At 43.2% G+C, this 18,709-nt stretch overlaps 1 protein-coding gene across 22 annotated transcripts in view; it reads right to left on the bottom strand.

The window, feature by feature from the left end:
• Nucleotides 1-2,600: 2,600 nt before the first annotated feature.
• Nucleotides 2,601-18,709, bottom strand: part of LOC148409722 (calcium/calmodulin-dependent protein kinase type II subunit gamma) — a 37,086-nt gene continuing 20,977 nt past the window's right edge. For 2 of the 22 annotated variants that reach the window (XM_088439311.1, XM_088439308.1), the window contains exons 13-23: nt 17,991-18,053; nt 13,712-13,752; nt 13,132-13,215; nt 11,390-11,434; nt 11,232-11,286; nt 10,983-11,063; nt 8,072-8,218; nt 7,054-7,129; nt 6,878-6,972; nt 6,540-6,776; nt 2,601-5,546 (exon numbers count right to left, since the gene is read on the bottom strand). In XM_088439311.1, the coding sequence (XP_088295437.1) occupies nt 6,544-6,776; nt 6,878-6,972; nt 7,054-7,129; nt 8,072-8,218; nt 10,983-11,063; nt 11,232-11,286; nt 11,390-11,434; nt 13,132-13,215; nt 13,712-13,752; nt 17,991-18,053 (920 nt within the window). In that variant the 3' untranslated portion in view covers nt 2,601-5,546; nt 6,540-6,543. The remainder of the gene's footprint in view (nt 5,547-6,539; nt 6,777-6,877; nt 6,973-7,053; nt 7,130-8,071; nt 8,219-10,982; nt 11,064-11,231; nt 11,287-11,389; nt 11,435-13,131; nt 13,216-13,711; nt 13,753-17,990; nt 18,054-18,709) is intronic. The other 20 variants (XM_088439309.1, XM_088439310.1, XM_088439312.1 and 17 more) reach the window with 20 other exon arrangements.

Here is an 18,709-nt window from a genome sequence, read left to right as displayed (position 1 = left end):
TGCAGGCTAATGGTGTCCGATTCTGTACCTGGTTACTTCCAGGTCAACAAAGAACTTCATTTGACAAAATCAAAATTAACGTATTTAGCTTTTTCTTATTAGTGTCAATAAACACATCAATCACTTTACATAATCAACATTAAAGCACGTTCTTGTCGTTTTGGATGACAACAATAAACGTTCGAACACTGCCAATACCATGTATTTTCAAGATGAAAGCTTTTTTTTTTTTTTTGCTTCTGATTCTGGACGTACTAAACATGAAATCTTTTACTTGTCTTGATCATAATGAATATTAAAGCAATCCTCAATAATCAACATTAAATCTTCCTGCAATTTTCCTTCTGATTCAGGACATAATAAAAACTAAAGGTTACAATCTCCTGAACATAATAAACATTAAAGCATCCCTCGTTTATGAGTCTGTAAATAATGAACATTAAATGTTCCTGCATTTCTGCTTCTGGACATAATAATCATTAAAGTTTTTGCTTCTCCCAAATTTAGTGAATATTAAAATATTTTTCGCTTCTCACTCTGTAAATAATCAACATTAAATCTTCCTGCATTCATGCTTCTGGACAAAATCTTAAAAGCTTTTAATAATAAAATTATTCATAATATTGTGTTATTAACATTAGTAGAGCTCCATCCTCATTCAGGTCGGTACATGGAGCGTAATGAATATTAAAGCATTCGTTTTTTCTGAGTCTGTTAATAATCAACATTAAATCTTCCTGCACTTTTGCTCCTGATACTTAATATGATAAGCATTAAAGCTTTCACTTCTCCCGAACATAAAGAACATTAACACATCTACCTGATTCTGAAAATAAGTCAATCTATCTGTATTTTTGCTTCAGAACATAATAAACATTAAAGCTTGTATTTTTCTTGAACTTGATGAACACTAAAGGATTACTTATTTCAGAATCTGTCAATAGTCAACAATAAATCTTCCTGATTCTGAAAATAACATTCAATCTTCCTGTATTTTTGCTTCTGATTCTGAACATAATAAACATTAAAGCTTGTATTTTTCTTGAACTTAATGAACGCTAAAGGATTACTTGTTTCTGAGTCTGTCAATAGTCAACAATAAATCTTCCTTCGGTTTTGCTTCAGATTCTGATCATAATAAAGATTAAAGCTTACAATTGTACTGAACATAAATAGTGAACATTAAAGCATCCCTACTTTGAGTCCGTAAATAATCAACATTAAATCTTCCTGCGCTTTCGCTTCTGATTCTAGACATGATAAACATTAAAGCCTTCACTTCTCCTGAACATAAGCATTAAAGCATCCGCCCTGATTCTGAAACCAAACATGAAATCTTCCAGCACCTCGAAACATATACATGATCATAATTTGCGTTGCTTTATCAAATACCCTCAAAAGAACGGCGAGCTGCAGTTTCTTGGTTTCCGTCATCTAAAGTGACCTTTCCCTGACTGCAGTTCGCGACACGCTAACCAGAGCGCGTCCCCACAGTCTTCTTTGACTTTGCGTGTCTTTGAGAGAGAAAAAAAAAGCGGCAGGGCTCATTAATCACGTCCGCCAGATGAACCGGGGGGAGCTGTCCTACATCCTGCGAACGGTCGTCATAAATAACACCTTTTTCGAAGATAAGGCCGAAGCATCGCTCAAGATCCGAGCAGGCGAGTGACCAACGCGCCGCGGAGCGGTCGAGGCCTCGCGGGGGTCATTTAGGGGATTAGTTGGATTTAACGGGGATGACAGACAAGCGCGGAGGCCAAATATACACCGTCGCTACGATTACTCATCTGTCGTTTGTTGTGGGATTTCAAGAGGCACTTTCATTTGATTGAGCAACCTATTTTGAAAAATGCGAGGGTACTCCAGAGTCTAAATAAAACAAACATGATGCAAAGATCCTTTAAAAATGATTAATGAAATGTTTCAGGAAAATGAGTTCATAAAACTCAGTTATATTATTTCAAGTTATTTCTTTTTGAGAACAGTTTTGTTGATTTTTTAGTTTTATTTAAGATTGATAATTTAATAATACAAATCTTTTAAAACTGAAAAATAATCATTTAAGATTTATTTTTGTGAACAGATCCCAAAACAGGACACTTTGTTTAGTATTTTTCCGTGGACTAATATTTGTTATTTGTTTTTGAGAACAGGTCTGTCACTTTAAGTTGACAATTTTTTGTGGACAAATATTTATTAGTAATTATGTTATTTCTTTTTTGATAACAGATCTTTTCCAAACTCCAAAAGAAGCCACTTTATTTTTTTATTTTTTTTGTGGAACAACTTCAATGAAGTTTAAAAGGTTCGAAAGTTTCCCAAATCAGACAATGGCATGATCGTCGTTTTTTTTTTTTTAAACAGAAATCCTTTTGTTACATCATTGAAAAAAGGTTGCGAAATGCCATCTTAGAGTAACGTACCGCGAAATAAACTCTCAAAGGACATTCCGGCTCAAAAAAAAATAGTGGTAATAAAAGGTGAAACGATAGCGTGGGGGGTCAAAGTGCACCCCGTGATTGGCTCACGTGAATATAACACACACATGAGGTACGGCGCTATAAAAAGAAGCGGCGCAAATGAGACGGGCGGGTCTGGAGCGGGGTGCTGAAATAGTATTTTTATTAAATACTTTCAAGATCCAAGTCTGAAGAATAACAAAGCTAAGGATGAAGACCAACTAACACTCAGACAAACACTTTATAGTCGTCAATTCAAATGGTTGTTATTTCATTGTACATTATGATCATGCAAAAAAAAAAATAAAAGAAAATAAAAAAATAAAAAACTCCAGCGTCCGCTTGAAGGCTGGCTAAGGAAAAGGTGACGGGGAGGGCGGAAAAGGAGGGGGGGAAAAAAGCGCAGCCCAAATATCATACCATAACAACGCAGGGGGGAAAACATCGAGGGCCTCATACCAAGCGTCGGCATCCTATTTTTTATTTTTTTTTGCCCCTTCGATTAGTTTTTTTTTCCCTTTTTTGATTTAAAAAAAAAAAAAGTTTATTTTTCATGTAACCTAGTCAACATTCGAGATGGAGGGTATCTCAAAAGATGCAAGTATCGTCATCGTCATAATAATATTAACACTAGTAGAGCTCCATCCTCATTCAGGTAGGTACATGGTAGAAATGCGTAACTGAAACATGCATAATAATAAGTAGTGCTCCTGCTCGCTATCGCTCTTTTAGAGACCCCGCCCACCCCTCCAGAAATGAGCAGGCACAATTCTTTTTAAAACCACCAGGGGGCGGATTCTAGGTCGCAATCGTAATCAAATCCGTGCAGGTGCGTGTACTGTATTTGTGTGTCGCGTTCACTTTCTTGCCTCACTTCCTGCGGGTCACGTGCAGAACTCCAGCTTGGCAACTCGGCAAATAACGGCAACAGGTTTCAAAGGAAAATGGCAAAAGGTTGACGGCAGACGACGAAAAGTTGCAAAGAAATTGTGGCGACATTAAAGTTAGGAAGGGCAAACAGGGGTCAAGCTGTGGGGAGAAAAAAAACAACAACAAAAAAAACACACACACAACATTATGGGGTGGGTGAAGATCACGCAAAATAATGAGGCTGTGTAGATCACCATTAGATCACAACACTGTGGGGCTAAAACACAACATTGCGGAGTGAGTGTTGATCACATTGTTTGGGCCAGTGTTTAAACACAACACTGTGGGACGAGTGCACCTAACAGTCCGTTTATGCAATCTTGTAGGGGGAGTGGCGATCACAACATTAAAGGGACAGGAAATACAACATTGCGAGGCGCTGTGGACCACAACAATGTGGGTTTAGCACAAAAAGTTGGGATGGGTGTAGATGTAACAGTGCACGATGAGTGGGGATTATACAGTATTGTGAAGCGGTGAATACCACAAAATTATGGGGTGGCTGTGGGGACGACAACATAGCAAGGCAGAGTGCACCTCAAAAAGTCTTGGGACAGGTTTGGTGTGTATGACACAAAGTAGTGACAAGGTGTAGATGAGACCGTTTTTGTTTTTTGTGGGACATTATAGACTACACAACATAACGGGGTGGTATCAGTTCACAACCTTATGGGACCGGTGGGGGAAATCACAACATTGGGCCGTGGAACAGAGCTCAACATAGTGGGGGTGGGTGCAGATCACAAGACGTGGCGGGGGTGGCTCACAAAACATTGTGGAGCAAACTCAAACTGCACAACACTGTGGGGCGGGTGAGGATCACATTACTGGAGCCGGTGGGGACCAAAATTGTGAGGCGGGTAAAGATCATAACATTACTGGAGTGAATGGGGACCAAACAACATAGTGGGACAATCACACAACATTGTGGGGAGGATATGTTAACACAGCACCAGCCGTGCGTGTTTAAGTGGTGGGATGCGAAACTGGGCCGCCCAAGGAAAAAAAGAAAAAAGAAAAATAACTTGCTAACTCTTGCAGGAGGTGCACAGGATGCATGTACATATGAAACACGTTTTTACATACATGTTTACACACACTGTATTTACACAGTGAGAAGGAACAAACCAGGCCCCAAGCGGGGACGGGAGGGCGGGGCGGACGGGAAGGTGAAGGACGCACGAGGATGAGGCGGTCGGGGCACGCATGCAATCACGAGGCACCCCTCCCCTTCTTAGTGCCCCTCCCTTCGCCGCACACGGACATGACAGGACAGGACATGCGCGGGAAGCGCTTTTTAATTCACTTTAAAAAAATCCCTCCTTTTTTTTCCCTTCTAGAAAGCGCTTTTTAAAAAGACAAACACACGGGAGGGGGGGGGGCGAAAAGAAAAAGCGCGGTAAAGGCTCGTCACAGGACGCTAAAAACACAACACGAGCTTCGATCGCCTTTCCAAAGTGTGGGGGGAGAAAAACTGGCAAGACGCGTAAAAAGCCTAAAGTTCTACACTTTGGTGCTCCTCGATATCAAGTTTCGTCGTCACCCGCTCGGACTTGTCCGCACGCTCCCCACTTCTCGCTTTTTCGTAAACTTGACGCGTTTCATGCCGCGACGAAAGCCGACGACTCCGCTAATCCCTCATCGCGCAGACAAGATAAATGCTTGCTGGGGCATTGGTGGTGTTCTGGAACATCTAAGTCATAATTTACACAGTATATTCATAACTCATACTCATAAACTGTCACAAGTGTAAGTCGCCTCCTCCCCCGCGACGCCTCGTCCGCCGCGGGCGGGGCTGAACAAAGGCGGCCGCCGAGGGGAGGCGCCAGAGGGCAAAGATGCGCCCTCCGCGGTCAGGCGGGCGCCAAGATGCATGCATCACATCCCACGTGGGGGGGAGGGGGGCTGCGGCTCTAGGGGGCGCCGGGCGTTGGTTTGTGCTCGGCCGGCGCCCCCCCGCGGGGTGAAAGGAGGAGACGGGAGGGAAGGGGGGGGGGGGGGGGTCGGTCGGCGGTCGCGGAGAGGGATGCCGTCTGGCCCGGCCGGGCTCCTGGCGCTAGCCGATCCACGCGGGGGGCTCGGGCCCCCGAAACACACTCGCCGGAAAAAAACTGCCCCCCAAAACACCTCCACCGACACAGTGGAGGCTCAGGACCACTGAGGGGAGAGACAACAGCAGGGTGAGTCCTCACTTCAATTTTAACTAAGGATATTTTTGAAATATGTTTATCTTGTTGATTGATCTGTCAATCAGATACTTAAGAAACATGTTCCAATTTCCGTCCATTCAATCATAGAAGATTTTATAAACTGACAAAGAAGAATAATTTGGCAGATGGTTTGTCCTGGGACGACAGAAAATGTGCAAAAACGTTGATCAAAGTTTTCCCAAAGTAAAAGCAGATGTTTGCAAATGTTTGTATTTTGATAGTGAAAACCAGTCTGCTTTCCTACAAGACTGGAGAAATATGAGGGTATTTCCAGTCGAAATTGAATTGCATTTGGACATGCTCATAACTTTCACTCTTTCAGTGCCAAACGTTGTCAGAAAAGACAACCTCTAAAGTGTGTGCTACTTTATGTCTATGTAAACATGGGTGGTATCATATGAAAGATTGATATCCATTCTTTAATAAGAATTACATGTAATAAATATGCTGTATGTAAGAAAACACTGCCATCCAATGGGCACATTTATCACTACAGTGCTCAATTGGCTTAATATTACAAAAGCGCTAGTCAAGGGTGTCAGCGACCCTCCATAAAAAAACACATTTGACGAGAATTTTATCATTGAATATTTTTAATACTATTTTAAAAGACGAGAATTCTCGCCCATGGCACTGAAAGAGTGAAAAGATGACCAAAAATAATTAATAATAACAATTCAAAACAAAGGTTAGTGTTCCAATTTTTTAAGGTAAGAATTTTTAAATTGATTCCTTAATATAATTCCGTAATTTATTAAAAATGGCTTAGACACTCAAGCATGTGGCTCTCAAAGGTTTAAAGCCACAGTTGGTGTTTCAAACAAGATTATCCATCAAATTAAGACTTTGAAGGACGGATTTACACCACGGTAAGCCTTAAAAATATCAGTTAACATTTCAAATGTTGCTAAGAGTAGGTAAGGTCCCCAACGAGGCTTACCTGATCACTGTAGTGGCGCGGCGGGCGCTCCCGAGCAGTGGAAGTGAACGTTGAGCCACTTGCCGTCGCGGCGGTGCCACACGCGGGTCTCCTCCGATTGGCTGGAGCGCGGGCGGCCGCCCGAGTCCACAAACTGCGTGAGGCGGATGTACGCGATGCACGCCGCGTCCTCGCCGATCAGGTGCACGTGCGGGTTGAGCAGGGTGGTGTGCACCGGCTTGTTGTTCTTGCTGAGCACTGCGCGGATTGACGGGAATCAAACACGCGGCAGGGTTGTAAGAGGTGTGAAAGATCAGGTTTCAAGCCAAAGTTAAAAAGTGCAATGTGTGTGTCCTCACAGTTTTCAAAGTAGAACTTGTGAAAGTCCATTCCTTCCACCAGGTTGCCCAGAGCCTCGGGTTCGAAGGACGTGAGTCCGGGATCGCAGATCCTCCTACGAACGGAAACGATCGCGGAGAGGTGTGACAATCACGAGACGGTAAGAAATAAAGCCGAGAAGCGCGCGGTCGCTCACGTGTAGGCGTCAAAGTCGCCGTTGTTGATGGCTTCGATCAGCTGCTCTGTGATCTTGATGATCTCCTGCTTGCGGGCTGGGGACGTGGCAGAGGGGAGGGGTCGCAGATTGGGTCACAAATGCTAATGAGGGCTAACAAGGTTGCTACTCATTGCGAAAAGTGAGCGGACGGGACAAGACAAGCGTCGACTGAACGGCTTCTCTTTGTAAGGTCGCGTCGTCAGCAGGTCTTCAGCGGAGCTTCGCTGAGATGGGGCGCCACCGTAAATCGTAGCTAAGGTCACTCTTTGTGTTTCTAATCAAGATTACGAGCTCCAACAAGTTTGAGATTTCAAATAAAGGTTTGACCCCTAAAGTCAGGTTTTAAGCAAACTTGGGGTTTCAAGTATGGTTTCAAAACTGTGTTAGGTTTCATGGATTATGGGATTGAGATTTAAGGTTTCAAATTAGGCTTTCAGGACAGGTTCAACTCTTCAAAATAGTTTTAGGTTTTAGTTCATGGTTGAAAGCATACCAGTTTCAAATATCCTAAAAGGTTTGTGGTTTTAAAGTAGGGTTTCATGCCAAGGTTAGAGTTTGGTGGTTAGAAGTTAGGGTTTCAAAATTAGGATTTTAGTCCTGCTGGGTGGTTGAACCCTTTTCACGCGGGACTTTTGTTTGCGTTTTCAACAGGGTAGGGTGCAAGGATGGCCATTTTTAGAAGGAGTTGGTTGTTGCTGTTGGATGCTTTTCCTGTTTGGTGGTCTACTGCTGTTAGTACTCTGAAATCACTCTGAGAAACTTCTCCTATTGGACGTCAGGTTAAAAACGGTTTTAACATTTTGGATTAGGGTTTCTAACCAAGGTGACAGTTTTGGATCGGGCTTCCAAACAGGAGTGGGAAGAGGTTTGATTGCACTATAGTAAAAACTCTTCTTGAAGGATTTCAGTGCATGAAGTGGCGAGTATTGCAGTGGCCAGCAGGAGGGCGGAGTTAGTGGCAAGCAGATTGGTCAGTTAGTGTCTGATGTGCTCTTACTCTGCTTAACGTTGCTTTTAGCAGCGGCAGAGTTGTTGCCCCCTACTGGAGCGGTGGTGGGGGCGGCGGCAGCGGGCGCGCAGGATAATTCAGAGTCGCTGTTGCCCGTGCTGTTCCAAGCCATGCGCTTTACATCATGCGGTGGTACTGAAACACATAATGGACGGTCAACACCCACACATGCATGCATGGAAAGATGGACGCTAGAGGGAGGTTATGGAAATGACTGAAACGCTCAACTCATGCAGTTAAAAGCAAAACAAAGATTTGCAAGAAACAAGCAGGTGCTCAGGAGAGTCATTCATTCATTTTCAATTGGCAATTAAAAATCAAATGATGAAAGAGGAACCGATTATCTTATTTGTTTCAATTTCACCTTTTTGCATGCCTGTATTTTTATTTATTTTTTTAATTTGACAGTTGAAAGACGAAATGACACACAGATTCAGGGGGGCAAGATGGCAGCTGGTAGCGGGATGAGTGCAGCTCCGATTATGACGTGGAGAATGTCATGTAACTGCTGGCCCTGCGCACTCTGCTCTTAATGCTTGTGACGACAAAACTGTCCTCTGAGGAGAAAGGACAGAAGGCGACAGTTGGAGGGCACCTTTTTCAGAGGGGTTGGGGGGGGTGGGGTTCATTGTGCAGGTGCTTCTGACAAGAAGGGGGAAAGATTAGCGGGGAGCTCTTGGAATACAATAGAAGTGAGTTCCATACAAGATTAAGGCTAAAATAATACAGTACAGTACATGCCAAAGCAGCAGGTGGCACTATAGACCACATGTGGAAGGCCATTATTTGAGGAAAACAGTTCACGCAGGTTGCAGTTCCTTCCGACACTGAATGAGCTATGAAGTCCGCCTAGCAACAAGTGAGCACCGGAAAATATAATCATCCTGGTACATAGCTTTTTTATCACGCTTTCCTTAAAAACTAATACAAATATATAAAGTAAGCACACATTAAAAGATTGGGGTGAAAGTGATGGAAAAAGTGGGTGTGAAAAGGTTCCCGGGTACGTGGGTGCAAAGGGAGCGATGACGTCGCCCGGCTGGAACTGTCACGTTGAGAACAAGAGGGGGGAAACAGCAGTAATCACACAATGCACACACACCACAGTGGCCCTGATAGCTTCGATTGCTTTGTGTTCAGATTGTAAGCCAGCTGAGTGTACTCAGTAGTCTTGAGGGTCTAAACACAAGTTAGGGTCTTAATGACCCCCCTCCTATAACTTTATGGCAGCCACAGTTGGTCAAGATGGTATTTTATAAAACAAATTGGGAACACGCTGACACCGCCGGAGCGGACGGGGCCGAAAGACCCAATTATTGAATTCCATGCAAGGGAGAAGCAGCACACACATGCAAAGGACAGTGGACTGAGCTATTAAAGTCAATCGGTACACTTTGGCTTGATCAAATCTATATTATGAAGTCATCTGAAAAATGGAATTGGGTCCTTGCCATCCAAAATGTAGACCGATTGTCAGATGAAGTCAAGTTTACCAAGCTACCCCATTTATTGGTACCGCCGCGTCCCAAGTTACAATCAAGTTACAATTTGGCATTTTTTAATGAGACAACCGATTCAATTGAGAAAAGCTAAACAGCAGTTGTGTTCAAACTGTGGGCCGGGGACCATTTGCGGCACGCTATTCATTTTTCAGTGGCCTGTGGGATTAACTAAAATTACGAAAATGAGTGATGGCACGCTTAAAAAAAAGTTAAAAAACCAAAATGGTTTGTATTGTGTAGACTAGAGCCACAATTTCTCTTCCAAACACTGGTGAAAAAAAGATCGTTCAACTTTAGAAGCAAACTTTGGTTTTATCCACTTTGCGTGTCAAGGTCTGAACATATTACTAGCTGATTTTCAAGTCACTTTTAAAAATGGACATCTTACTATAGATTGCTCTTCTTTTAATTCTGAATGTGGAGATGGTGTTTGGCTGGTGTGGATCTGGTCTAGTGGGACGCTGTGCCCAAAATTGTGAGAAATCCTTCACTTTTAACATAGAGCTGTTATGTGGCAGTTTTTGAAATTACAGTAACAAGAAAACAATAAATATCATTTGGTTGCTTGCTGGATTTTAGCATGGTGAATAAATGAAAGCAGAATCGTTTAAGTGGTCCTTTGCAGTCTTCCTTTTTTTCCAGTGAGTGAAAAGGTTTGGACACGCCTGAGCAAAAATATCAGGCTAATGTGAAAGCAATGTAAACGCACAGATGGCTGCCATATACACAACAACCAATAAACATTTAAGACACCTGCTGTAAACATAAACTACACCAGAAGCGTACACCGTTAAATATGATGTAAAGACGCTACATTAAAGATGAGACAAGTGCCAACCTAGGTCAGTTAAATACTACGTAACATTTAATGTTTATTTATGTTTTACTGTTTAATTCTGCATTGTTGTTGCCCAGTTATCGATGCTTGTTTCGTTAATTACGAGCAATTTGGGCATCTGCAAGAACAAGCTGGGGAAAAAAAAAAAAACAGCATTAAAACCTACGAGGTAAATCCAGGCTAAAGTGACAGTTTTATGTTTCAAACAAAAAACAGATGACATTCGAAAGAAGAAAAAAACATCACGCACAAGTTGTTTTAGTGGAACAAAGCAGGACCAAGCAACTCAAAGCATTTTATCTTGGAAATTTAAGACCTTTCAAGCAGCAGTTAGAACCCCGTGATCAACTGTATCGAAACGCCAAAAGCAGTGGGAACCCCCCCGCGGCTTGTCAGGTGACAATGAGTGAATGTGCAAGACATCACTGCTGGCGATGAGAGGAAGCTAAGGTGGGAGATTGCGGGAAGAAGTGAGGGTGCTGGGTGGGAGGTTTAGAGGTTTAAGGGGGCTTTGGTTGTTAGCTCCACCACAAAGCTTCCTGTTTTAAAGCAAACTTACTGGCAGGTGAGCTTTGAGGAGAGGGCAGAAGTGGGGGCATCTCCTCTGTGGCGCTGCACTGACTCAGCGCTGAACTGTCTGCTAGAACACACAACACGCACATGTGCGTACGTGCGCACGATGCAGCCAGACGCACAACATGTACAAACACACGGTCAAGAGCGTGTCGCCGTACACCTGTCGCCCAAAATAACCACGCCTCGCTAGACGGGAGAGCAAAGAAAAACAAGTCGAAAGCAATGGGAGTACCTTGCCTACCTTTCATTTCTTCCTCGTCGTTGGTAGCGTTGCTCTCTGTTGATCCCTGCAGTGGCAACGGCAAAAAAAAAGAAAAAGTATGAGGATGACAACTTGTCACAGGTGCAAATTGGTTCAAATAGTGTTTTACACATATGAATGCAGCTCACCTTGACGCCATCGGGAGGGTTGTGCACTACCGTGCTTTGAGATTCCTGTGATGCAAAAAACAGAATCATTCATGCAGCTCACTAAAAACAGAAGCGTTAAAAATAAACAAATTGGGGGGGGGGGGGGTGGATAAATAACCGTATTTTTGTTGTTTTTGAACAAGTAGTACCTCAATATATTTCATGGGTTATTCATTTGAACCAATTTTGGGTGGTTAAATGAACAGCCCAAAATGTTGAGCTCGTCTCTTTGGGAACCATTTGAGGTTATCTTTTTATACTCAACTTAAAACACATTTCCACCAAGCTGCCCAATCGGGTATTGATGGATCAAAATGATGAGACAGTGAGTTTGGTTCACAACTCTAAATTAAATGTAAAGTGCAAACTATCAGCATACATGAACAAACTAACTATTAGACCCGTAACATGATGTAAACCTTACTACAAACCTTACTAACAAGAAACATGTTCATAAGGTTATCAATGCGATTCAAATTGGACCCTTTGGTGGAAATGTGCCTTTAAAAGTAAAACCTTAAATTTGAGGAAACAGACTTGTCCCACCCACCTCCCCTCTTCGGTTGACAAACAGACCAGATTGCACGTTACGTAAGTTATACGATGCAATGCATGCCGGTTGCCCAAAAACATAACATGCCACAAAAAACGCAATGCTCGGTAGGCACAGAAATGCAGAAGGTAAAGATAGCAGATGGTAAAGAGCAGAAAGGTTGTTCATCAAGTTGGGATAGAAAGTGCCACACAGCAAAAAGTGGTTGATTGGGATAACACTTTAAAAAAAAAAAAAACAGCTGTCTTGACAAGTTGAACCCAGACTACAGTTCTGACACATCTGGACATGGTGCTTTGACATCAAAGTGAGGTGAACATGTACATCCTGACATTTAAATGTCATCAATATCCCACAATGAGGAAAGACATAATAGTGGGTCGCAAGTACTCTTCTTTTGGTTAAAAATTCACATAGAAATCCCAAAAGTCCTGGGGCCAGGTATTCAATACTTTTCTCTATATGTCAACAAATGTCATACACCAGCCACAGATTTGCGGAAATGAATTTTTATTTGATTGTTTTGGCTGGTGGAGCTTTATTGTGATCAGCCAGGTCCATTCACAATGCTGCCCATCCAAGACTGGGTTCAGGTTGGACACAAATAGTAACCAAGCCCCTTCCCCAATTTTCCAAGTGCCCGTCGGTGTAGCCCTAGCGTGACCACACAAGCCTACTCGGAATCTTGCCCAGCCAAAAGTTGCCTCAGGTCAGATGCATATGTTCATGGATTTTCTTCCAATTTTTACTTATTTTCTTTCTATCCAAGGCCTTGCTGGTGGAGCTCCGGGGCAAATGCCCGGGCCAACTCTGTATGTTATCTGCCCAAGAGCCTCTGGTCGGATATGAACAAACCGAGTCCCTTCCAACCTCTGCTTCTTGCTTTCTTCTAAGCGTCCAACCGAGATGAGGGACTTATGCTTTGTAAGAATTGAACACTTGAAAGAAAAACTAAAAAAGAAGGCAAACGGTCATTTAAGAATTCAGGAAGCACATGTACACCTCAATGAAGGAGCCTAAAGGGGATGGCTGCAGCACCTTCTGAATGGCACATGAACACGGATGACAATCAGCAACAAATACAACAACGATGGCGCTACAAATGGCTACTGCTGGGTGGGTGGGTTAAAATGCAGGGACCAACAACACTGCGGCGGGCCTACTGTACCATCTGGGCGTTGGTTGCCATGTTGCTGTCTTTCAGGGCATTGATGGCGCTCACTATACTGTTCTTACTGTTGTTGGTGGAAGGCTGGGACAAGAATGCAAACACTCAGAGTGAACACACACACAGATTAGCATCATACGCCTTTTAGGAAATGGGGCTAATGTTAGTCAAGGCTCGCAAGCTGTTGAGAGCTAACAGGGCAAATGAGAGGGTGAGTGCCACAGAATGGCCTTTAGATCATCCTTTTTACTGCCTCAATAACTCTCTATGCTTCTACCACTTAACTGCACAGAGACCCCAGGGGCATGAGAGGGAGGAAGAGAGGTAGGCAAGGAAGGGGAATGATGCTCCGTAGAGGACAAAGATGGAAATCTTGAAAAAGAGCCCGTGAAAAAGGTACAAAAAAAATATCTTTAAAGAGCACGGTTACAGAGGGGGCGGGAAAAAAGAAATCCAGTCTCGGGACACGGATTTCTCAAAAGAGTAAAAAAACAAAAAACAACAACAACAGGGACAATCAACTCTGGGAACAATAAAAAAAAGGGGGGGGGGGGGGTGCATCTTGGTGAGGAGACCTTACCTTAGCAGAGTCGGATTTCTTGTTGAGTAAACTTTTGCATGCTGTGAAAAGAAGGAGAAAAGGGGGAAAAGAGAAGGATAGAAAGGGAGAGAAACGGGCAGAAAATTTGAGTTTCACATTTTGCCTTGAAATGAACGCTCTACTCTTTCGGGGAAGAAAATGCAAAGGCAGCAAACATTAGGATGATGTCACCCTAGTGAAACCTACCAAACATGCCAACTGTGTAGTTTTTTTTTTTTTTTTTGCCCCCCTCTATCAGCTGCTCTGTAAAGTTGGCTAACCTCTGCTAAACCCATTCCCATCATAATCCATTCGTCGTCACTCGGGGATACGAGAAGAAACCTGAGCGCGAAGTAAACTTCCTGAATCCATTTCCTGTCTGGAAGGAAGGACCCCAGCACAACTAAAAGGAGAGCTATGAGCTGTCTTAATGTATAACCATTGATTTCTCTTAAAGGGCCCTGGTCACCTTTCAAATCGACGGTCTTATGACACACAAAAACAATCTTGTGTTTCTTACCTTCCAGGAGGAAAAGTGGGAAGGGGGAGAGGGAAGGTGTCGGACACAGGAGAACAAAGATAAGGGCCAAAGTTGAAAAAAAAAAATCAAATTGAAAAGTCATGCTTTTGTATTCTTAGCCGATGATACGCAGGCTTTTAATTTTGCTTTCTCTCAACCTTGCCATGCAGCAACCACGGAAAAACATTCCTGACAACCAGCGTCACCGCATACTTTAGCCATCGGGGAGCCGTGTTCATCCGCTCGCTAAAAATCAGCCCTTCACTCTCGCCGAGGGTGGAAGGGATTGATTTAGAGCGCGGCAGAATCGGCACCTCTGGAGAACATTCGATAAGATGTGGAACCTCTAAGCGGCAAATGTCCCAAAAGTAGCACATGAGGAACGAACATTTTACCCCATTTATTAGCCTTACAAAAACATCATAAAATTCTACACTTTTAAATAATAAAGCTCCAAATACATCTTAATTTAGTCAAAAATGTGAAATCTGACCGGTTTCATCGAACAAAGTTATTCTGTTAAATGAATGGCTATATGTGAAAACACAGACGATTACTGTAAAATCAAGTGAATGATTTGTAATTTTCGCAAATGTTAGGAGGGATGGGGGGATGTACAAGTATTAATTGTTCAGACATTTACCAGTACCCAGGAATTGTACTGAATAAATACATTCAAAAAAATCACGGTTTTCTATACACTATCATAATCAAAAGTGCATTTTGAAAGACCGTAATCAAAAGTACGGAAATGTCCAAAGAATATAGGAAAACACCATAGATTAACTGAATTTACGCTTTGACACCTTTTTGAATCTTTATTCACTCTGATAATGAAAGACACCAGTAAATCGGAGAATATCATATCCAAAAATACAGAGGAAAAAATTGCTTTTTAAAGGTGATTTTGGGTGAGGTGTATTATACGCGGGTGGGTGTCATTCACTGGATTTTATGCTGTTTATGACGTTTATTCAAATAACATGTACTTCATTATCTTTCTATGACAATGACATATACTGTATTGGCGGGGTGAACAAATATACGGTGCATTAGTTGTGAGTTAATTTTCTGACCAAATTTAAGACTGTGATGTCTGAGAAAAAACACATCTCCCTATCACTTTGACATCAGTTAGCATCTTCTGAACACCTTTAAGAATTTCACGGACATTAAAACAGTACCTTGCGGTGCCATCGTTCCATTCTGAAGAATTCTGGCTGCTAGTATCTTGAACCGATTGTGCGTAAGCTTAGAGGTTCCACCGTACTTGCAACCGAGCATGCGAGTGGTTTATATAAATAAAAAAAATGATGCTCAAGCTGTCACACCCTGGGCCACAGACTGCAAGAGGGGGTGCAAGGAAGAAGTTACAGTATCAGTGATTTTGCAGTGATGAGCGATACCATCCGTGGGGAAGGAAATGCAAGAGAGCTAAACAAGAGGGGAGCTCATGTCATACTTTATATTAAGGAGGGGAAAAAAAACTTACAAAACAGGTAACTTGGTCCACGGAGCCCGCAAACCTTTCAAGGGCTCCACAGCTGACAATCAAACCTTCACAAGCACCCGCCGGAAACTCAGCACACCACTCAGACATTTCCAAAGCAACACCTGCCTCCCTTTTCACAAGTTTACTCCGCCTTCATATGCACTATGATTCACACACAGTGTAGAGCAAAGAAGACCCTCCCGTGAGGCAGGAGAATGGTGACGGAGAACCCGCTGTGCTCTACATTGTCCTGCACTCAAGTCTAATGGAGCCACCATCGGAATCGCCGACCTTCAGCACAGATTCCCACCCAGCGGGATGAGAGCCATCTGATTTTAGTACTTGCCGATAAAAAAGAATCCATGCCATTGTGCAGTCCATCTAGAATTGCAGTAGGACTGAATGATTCATTGCATTGAGGATGGGATTGTGAAATTAAAAAAAAAACTTTCAAATACTACTACAAGCTATGCTATATACATATAAACAAATTAGAATTACTTCTTATATATAATCCTAAAAACTGAGATGCATTAACCACCACTATACTCCATCCAATACAATATCGGCCTCCTTGTCTATTAATAACCAGTAGCGGTCTCACGCTATTGACACTGCAATCATTTTATATTGTGTTAAACATTCTTCCTTAGACTTGCAGCAAGACAAAAGGGACAAATGACTACTCTGTGCTACAATAGCATCAAACGGGGATGACCTGCAATCTCAATCATTCAGCCTTATGTTGAAGTATACTGTACTTTAATGGAGGCATGTGCGGTAAGTACTAAAACAGATCGCACGAGAGGGGGAGGGGGTGGCGGGTGTAAGAGAAACACCCAGTACCCCCTCACCCTTTCCAACACCCGCATCTTATCCCTCCCCAGCAGACCCAGGTCCGACGATGGCAGCACGCCAACCCAGCTCTTGCCGGCCCCCTGCAGTGTCAGTTCCCCGCCCCCAGGATACATCGCCCCTCCTCATCCCCTGCCGCCCCCTGAGCTCGCCGTCCTCGCAAGCGCAAGCCTGCTTGGAGGGTGTCTGGGGGTCAGCTGGAGGTCGGGGATGGAGCTTGTCAGATGTGGCGACATGGCTCGTTTTTGGAGATGGGATGGGCGTGGCGGAATTGGGGGTGGTGGTGGTGGGCGGAGGAGTAGCAGGGGGTGAGAAACTGAGTGAATATGGTGAGGTGTTGTGGGGGAAAAAATGCTCTGGGGTGAACTGTATAGCAATAAATGTGATTTTGTTGCAATAAATCAAATTTCACTTGCTTGTAGACAGGGTATCTGCATGTTTAAGAAGGCCACTTCTGAAGGTATCCTACTTATTAAATACGATGCTTGGAGCAGGTCATATAGGCTTAAAGGTAATACGATATAGGTCCATCCGAAGATATTAGAGTATTGTAGAAAAGTTCGTTTCAGGACAGTGAACTGCTATGCCTAAATTGATTTTCTCCTGTGCAGTCCATCCTTATCTATTTACATGAAAAATACATATTTGTAGTTTTGAAGGAAATGTAAAAATGAAGTTTACAATATTGAATTTACTGAAAAACAGTTTTACAGAAGGCAATTATTTCTTGTACTTTTTTTTTTATTATCAATATGGTAAATTTAGGGTTTGAAACGCTCTTTGTGACATCGTCCCAAGGCTCTCTTTCATCCTTATTGTACTCCTTCCACCGCCTGTTCTCACTCGCATATGAGCTCCACTCGAAGACTGCTGTAAGTACGGTCCTCAACAGTCAACAGCTTGAACAAGACTGGCGAGACAATCAGACAATCAGCTGTGCGGGGACTCCTACAAGACACGCGATTGGCTCCTCATTGACCAATAAGGGCAAGAGTTGTAATCCGCTCGTTTGTATCAAGGGGTTCGATAACCTGTACTACCGAAGCATCCTCCACAGAACTCCCAGGGGGACACAGTCTAACGCCTACACCGAGTCCACAAAACGTGCAGACTTTTTGAGAGTCCTGCCGAGGGTGTGGAGCCGGTCCACTGCTCCTCCTGAATCTGAATTTTGACTTTCTGGCGGACCCTACTTTCTAATATATATTTATATGTATATTTTAATTCTGCAGACACCCTGTGTAGATGAGGTCAATGTGTGAGCATGCAGATGTGTGGTCATGAAGATGCTGGCGAAGGGTGACATCGCATGCACGAGCCCCCTCTCAGCACCATGACTCCCCCAAAAAGTATGTATGTGTTTCTGTGTGAGTGTAGCGAGGAAGTGGATGGGCGTGTCTTCTGGGACGTACCTTCCTGAGCCAGTGAGGCAGTGGAGGAGGCGGCAGCAGCAGAGTTGGTATGCTGCCGGCCCACTATTGGACGAGAAATGCTACAATTGGGAGGGGCTATGCAAATTGCACTTTTCGACCTCGGAGGGCCTAGGAAGCCACGGGGCGTGCGGATTCAAGCCCAACAATATTGCCAGCACTTGAAGGAAGTGGACTGAAAGCAAAAAAATAAATAAATAAAGATGTACACCCCGTGGATTCCTAGGACTGGGATCGAAATTGTAACCCATGGAACAAACAAAATAAACTCAATCAAAAACCTGGGAACAAGGTCCAAAAAAACAATTCACTCTCAGCAGCAGGATCAGATACAAACCCTAAACTTGTTTTTACGGAAACACACTTGCCCCAATGTATTCAGACAAAAAAAAAAAATGTCTAGGCTATCTTGCAAACATGCAAATGCTCCACAGGCAGCAGAGAAGAGGGACACACACACTCACTCGCTCACTCACACACAGACAGACATACAAAGGGAGAAACGTATTAGCATCGATAAAGACAAGTGACGTTCACATACAGTCAATATCACTATATATCTGTTATCACACTTATGCTGAAGTCGGTTCTACTTGTTTCTACGTTGATGTTTAAAAGTGTGAGTGTGTGTGTGGTAAGTAGGGAGGGAGGGGGAGATGCATAAGATTCCAACTCTAACTCTCTTTTGTTCTGCGTGTGCT

This window comes from Hippichthys cyanospilos, chromosome 17, assembly GCF_059441005.1.
Source record: "Hippichthys cyanospilos isolate Australia breed blue-spotted pipefish chromosome 17, RoL_Hcya_1.0, whole genome shotgun sequence".
NCBI classification, from domain to species: Eukaryota; Metazoa; Chordata; class Actinopteri; order Syngnathiformes; family Syngnathidae; genus Hippichthys; species Hippichthys cyanospilos.
Note: the sequence above shows the minus strand (reverse complement) of the source record. Positions and strands in the feature narration are given on the sequence as shown.